This window comes from Rissa tridactyla, chromosome 5 (genome assembly GCF_028500815.1).
Source record: "Rissa tridactyla isolate bRisTri1 chromosome 5, bRisTri1.patW.cur.20221130, whole genome shotgun sequence".
NCBI classification, from domain to species: domain Eukaryota; kingdom Metazoa; phylum Chordata; class Aves; order Charadriiformes; family Laridae; genus Rissa; species Rissa tridactyla.
Genome location: NC_071470.1, coordinates 58,263,414 through 58,269,413, shown reverse-complemented (window position 1 = coordinate 58,269,413; position 6,000 = coordinate 58,263,414). Strand labels below are relative to the sequence as shown.

The 6,000-nt window shown below is 53.9% G+C and overlaps 1 protein-coding gene across 1 annotated transcript in view; it reads left to right on the top strand.

Annotated features, from left to right (window-relative positions):
- Positions 1 to 3,768: 3,768 nt before the first annotated feature.
- ELOVL6 (ELOVL fatty acid elongase 6) overlaps positions 3,769 to 6,000 on the top strand; it is a 76,538-nt gene continuing 74,306 nt past the window's right edge. Inside the window, exon 1 of the mRNA XM_054203001.1 lies at positions 3,769 to 4,055. Within this exon, the coding sequence (XP_054058976.1) occupies positions 3,967 to 4,055 (89 nt within the window). The 5' untranslated portion in view covers positions 3,769 to 3,966. The remainder of the gene's footprint in view (positions 4,056 to 6,000) is intronic.

Sequence of the window (6,000 nt, the reverse complement as noted above, 5' to 3'; positions counted from 1 at the left end):
CTACATTATGGAGTATATAGGAGAACAGAGTTTTCCATGTCTTCCATTATTTGTATGTCACTTTGCAGACAGAGAGATTAAATCCTTTAATGCATTAATTGATAGAGCTGGAAAAAAAGCTTTCAAGCACACAGGCCTCCTTCGAGTTTTTGTTTGTTTTAGTAATTGATGTTATGTTTAAATCACAATGTCAACTCGCATTGCCACTTACTATACCTTATGCTGACTTGTCAGCAATATAGCATCTCATTTCCCAGCAGCTGCTAAGAGTTTAGTTGAGACTTAGCTATACATCAGTACGACAAACTATTCAAAATTACTCCTTACAGCAATAGAAGCCTAATCGTTTTTGCAATAAATTAACACTGTGACAGGGAGGAAAAAGTATTTGCTTAGTAACAGAATGGTAATGGTAAGGTGCCCAACCCGATTAGACAGGTCTTTGTAAATCCTGAATGAATCTGCTTGCATTATTCAACCAAAGGGTCTTGGCTAAAATGGAAACGGCATTAATGTCTATCTGGTATAAAATGCAGCATTTAGCTGCTGTGCCTTCTATACAGCATTAGGAGACATTAAATAAGGGGAATAAAAGGTAACACTCAATAACTGTCCACTTTCTGAATGAGATGGGCACCCCATGTAAAAAATGTATAAAGGTATGCACATGAATGTGCGCAGAGGGACTAAGGGACTAATAACGTGCGCAAGGGACCCTATCTTTTGAAACCATACCATTCTCCCCACATCCTTTCTCCTGAAAGGTATTTACAGCTTTCACTTAAGTTCCCGCTTTTATGTGAGAATTAATTACATTACTTCAAAAAAATGGTTACAAAAAGTTATTTCTGCTTAAAATAGACTAGATATTTTTATCTACTGTTCTTGACTGCAATCAATATAAGCAACTCGAAGCAGGGCATACAAACTTCTCAAGGACAGGAAGATTTTATAAGTTCTTCCATTGTCCATGCAGATTTTGTAAGAGACCCTGAGCTTTGGTATTAACTTGGTCACAGGCTGGGTAGAATTTTCAGGTAGACCCCATGGGACCAGGACAGGAAGGGAAGAAGGATTCATTGCATATTGCTTAACCTATGTAGAAGACCTGTGAGCTACAGAAAACCTGGAGAAGTCCCTGGTGAGCTTTTGATACTCATATGAATCCCGGTAGGGTATAGTGTTTTGAGGCTGTTACTGTATTTCCTGAACCTGTTACAGCTGATTTTCAAGCATTGCTGGGACTTAACTTCTACGTGATGCCTTGCACAGCCAGCACTCTTGAACGAGAGCCGAACGCCACATGGATGCTTTGCAAGTCTGGACAGCAGCTGAGCTCCCAGTAGATATTTCCAGACAGAAACCGTGGGGGAAACAGTCAACCTCATCTGAAGTCCCATGGCCGTCCTAACCCTAGAGGAGCCCTTGCCATAGCATTTTATAAACTTCAGCTTCATCCTGTGCACCTCACCAGCTCTATCACTGACTTCGGGAATCCGTTAGTGTAAGGGAGCAGGTCTCAGGTCTTCTGGCTAATCTGCTGCTGGAGGGTTTCTAAAGTCCATCCATGCACTCTGGAAAACTTTGCATTTGGGGCAATTCTGTTCTGAACAAGTGTTTTCTGGGGTAAATAAGCTCCCAGACCATAAACTTCAACCCACCAGATAATCATGAAATAATCAGATGGGGTAAGTTTCTAATCCAAAAGAGTCTGGACTTGCAGAAAAAGGGGTATTGATTTTTTTTCCCCAAAAAAAATTAAATTTCTGCTAACTGTCTCTCAGTAACAACTCCACTTTTAAGACAGAAAAAATATTTTACCAGTCATGGGAGTAAATGTACCAGACACACAAATATTCTCTCAAAATTGGGGTCCGGATTTCCTTGCTTATTTCCGACTGATTTTTGACCAAAGAGTGTTGACATACACCAGCATTTGCTGTATCACACATTAATTTCTCCACATCTCTGTATTAAAAATATTGTTCAGACAGATGAGCAATATCACCTGAAGCCTTTAATGGAGCAGATGCTAACACACGCTGTGCCGAAGGCATCACTAGGAGATATTTCAGTTGGAGGTGGCACATTCACGTATAATCCTACAGGAAGCGCATCTGGCAGAGGGGCAGGGGATGTAGGCTGATATCTGCCTGGAGGCAATGTTTCTCCTCCAACGATGGCAAGGAGCATCCCATGGCTCAGAGCCCAGGCATTGCAGCTGTGAGGAGCCCTTCACCCTGTGCCTCATCCAGCCATCCAGCCACATCTGTGGCTGTGCAGGAGATTTCTCCATCCCTCTTCCTCCATCTGCCTTCTGGTCCCTGTCCGCTGAAACTGCCTGCTGGTGGAGATTTGGAAGACTGACATGCACCTTTAGGGGCAAATCCTTTGGAGCAAGAGTGCAAATGAAGTCAGCTTTGCCCAAATGCCACTGCACCAGCCAGTTCAGTGGCCATGGGAAGGTGATGCAAAGCAGTTTTGCAAACCCTCGCAGCTCTCTGAGCTCCTCCATCTGGAAAGCAAGGCCAGGACTGTTCCTATTCCCCTTCGTCTTGTCTATACAGAGGAAAGGACTATGGGACCTTGATCTGCTGAGGGCCTTGGGCTACAATAGTAATAAATAATAATTTAGCACCGCCTTGCAGTTTCAGTGTGAGCAGCGTGGTGTTTGGTGTTTGGCTTAAAACCCCTGATCAGATGACAATATGAGAGACTCAGCCCTCATTAGGGAAAAAGAAAAGTTCTAACTGTCAGGAAAAAAGAAGAGAAAAGCTGAAAAACATGACTCTGAAGAGCATGATAGCCAAAAGGCAAGCAGGAACAGCAGACTCGTTAGCTGTTGCTGTCCCACTACTTGAGGGCTCTCTATTTTTTTTCTCAGTGCTTGGGTTTAATGACATTAAACGCTTCCATGTCAATGGGAACTAAGTCCACGAGAGTCAAGAGCATGCTGACCTGTGCGGGATCTGCTCGCTTATGGCTGGCTTTCTTGACACGATGGCAGTTCTCCTGCCTTCAGCCTGCAAGCTCAGTGAGGGCTGGGACTGCGGTTTTAGCACTGGTTTAGGTACTGTAAAGCACGTTCAGGGTGCTGCCGGAGTCGGAGGAGCTCAGCTGGAGACACCAGCATGTGGCAGATGAGACGGGAAGGCAAAATTAAGGACACATAAACAGCCTGTGCCCTAGCTGTGAGAGGAGCTGAGCAGGTGATAGTCACACTCGGGGCCTCTGCTCCGTGCTCCACCATCCATACGATAACATCCAAAACCGTGTCTGGGCACAGCCGGGAGCATGGGACTGCCTGTCGGCAGGACAGTGTCCCCCGCATGTGGGGACGCCCAGCCGCAGCCCCGGGCCCGGCGCCCCAGCCCGCGGGGTGGCGGCAGTCACAGCAGGGGCATATTGAATTTAAATGCAAAAAGGACGGAGGAGCGGTAGGTTTTTTTTGTTGGGGGGTGGGGGGTGGGGGGAGTGTGTGCCTTTGCTTTTCTGGCTGAACCTCAGCTTGTGCTGCTTTATTTGCCGGGTGTCCGGGGAGGGCGCGCAGGGCGATTCACCGCGGGGGTGGGGGCTTCCTATTTTCGTAGCTATTTCTGACGGCCTTGGGGGAGGAAGGGGCCCTCCGTGCCAGCGCCGGTGCGGAGCGGCGGGAGGTGTCCGAGGGGCGGTGGCGGCGGGGGGGGGGGGGGCGGGTGTCCCGGGCGGCGGCGGCGGCGGGCGGGCACTAAGACCGCGCCGCCCCCGGGCGCTGCGCGGCGGCCGCAGAAGAGGAGGAGACCGTCGGGCCCGGGCGGAGAGGCGCGGAGGGGAGCGGAGCTATGCTAAACCCGGGGTACCGCTGAGGCGGGGCGGGCCAGGCCAAAGGCGGGGGCTCTCCGGCGGCGGGCGCGCAGGGGCCCGGCACCCGAGGCGGCGGCGAGGCAGAATTTCGGCGCGGGGAGCGGCTCCGCAGCCACCGGGCCAATGAACATGTCAGTGTTGACTTTGCAGGAATACGAATTCGAGAAGCAGTTCAACGAGCATGCGGCCATCCAGTGGATGCAGGAGAACTGGTGAGTGCCGCCCCTCCCCGGGCCCCGCCGCCCGCCCGCCCTCCCTCCCGCATCGGCGGGGAGGCGCTGAGCCCATCCGGGTGCGCGGTGCGGTGCGGCGCGGCGCTGCGCGGCTCTGCGCCGCCCTGCCCTGCCCTGCCCTGCGCGGGCACACGGGCGCTGCCGCCGGCGCTACCTGCGCGCCCCGGGCCGAGGCCGCCCCGCCGGGTTACGCAAGGCCGGGGCATCCCGCCGGCGGTACCGTGCGGTGCGGCGCGGGCCCCGAGCCCTGCCGCCGCCGCCGTACCCTCCCGCCGTGCCCCGGCGGCGCAGAGCCGCACACGTGCCCCGGCTCTGCCCTCGGCCTCCCCTGCCGCCATCCCGCCCGTCCCTCCCTGCCCCAGCCTCCCGCTCCCCGCGCAGAACAAGTTGCGCGTGTGCCTGCGCTCCCCGCGGAGCCCCTCTTCCTCCCCTCCTCCGGCTCCTAATAAAACTTCATTTGCAGCCATGCGGCTATTAACTTTCCCGGCGTGTGCGTGCGGCCGGGGTGCCGGGGCGAGCCGAGCCGCGGCGGGACCCGCCGTGCCGTGGGGGCTGCGCTGAGACCCGCCGGGGCTTCCCGGGCCGCGGCGAGACGGAGCCTCACGGGCACGGACACGGGCACGAAGCCTTGCCCGCCGAAGCGGAGCGCTGTGCCGGCAGCCTGCTCGCTGCCCCGCACTGCCCCGGGGGCATCCCCGGTCCCGGGTGCGGTCCCCAGGCCTCAGCCGGCAGCGTGGAGGCAGGGGTGGTGGGAGCGCCCCAGCTGCCCCTGCCCCGTCCCGCGGGTGACCCGGGCTGCCCTCAGGGCCGGGATCCCCCTCTGCATCACGCCTGCCCATAGCTTCCTCCTGGTCCTGGTCCTGGCTTCATCCACCTGCACGGGCCTTGTGTTAGCGCCGTGCCTGTGCTCACCCGCGCCTCTCTGCTGCAACGATCCCTGGCCACCCTCACCCAGCACCCAGTCTTGCCCGTTCTGCTGCTCCCATGGTCTCTCTCCCCAGCTTGCCCCCGACTTGCCCATTGCCTGCATGCCCTCCCTCGGTGCTGCCGCCTGCCCTCTTGGGCTCCCTCATCCCCATATCTCCTGAGTGAGGACCTTCCCCATGCAACACTCATGTGACTATGGCAGGATAGGACTGGCTCTGGGTCCAAGCTTTGGTGCCTACATTTGCAAGGCAGAATGGTCCCAGGTCCTAGGTGGATCTCAGCCAGGGACTTGCTAGAATCCTCCAGTGACTTGTCTGGGGACTTTTAAGGGCAGTAATTAAAATGTCCATTTAAGTGTGTGTGTGTCTGCCTCCGGTCTCTTGCAGGTGAGCTCCTTAGCTCTTGTGGGGTGCCTGAAACTCATGTTTCAGGATAAGGGAGACCACATAGATATTCTTGGGTTGGGAGTGTTGGATGCTTCCCATTTTGTCCATGTTCCAGAAGAAGATTGGCATCAGAATAGGACAAACTGGTAAAAGAGGATGGAGAGGGTGATACCTGAGTGCATACAATAGCTAAATAACCCAGTAGAGATGCAGTTTAAATTAAAGACCGTGACCGGGGACCAGGACTCTTGTGTCTTCTTGGCTCTCCTGCCCTTCATGACGTGACCTTGGGAACATTACATAACCTTTCCTAGGCCTCAGTTTCCGCAGCAGGGAAAGACCAGGAGTATGGGGAGTAATAATGCTGAAATGGTCTCATGAGGTGCTTTAATGACTTAGGTAATGCTTTCTGAGTGTCTTGAAGATGTCAGGTACTATATAAATGCTAAGCAGTGTTATTAAAATCTCCCTGGCAGTCTCATGTGCTGCAGAGGTCGCCAGCTGGGACTCCTGTAACACCAAGCTCCCACTTCCCAGGTTCAAAGGAGGAGACCATGAGTTTTATGCTGCTGCTGTACAGCTGAAGAGACACGATGATCCATGCACACACC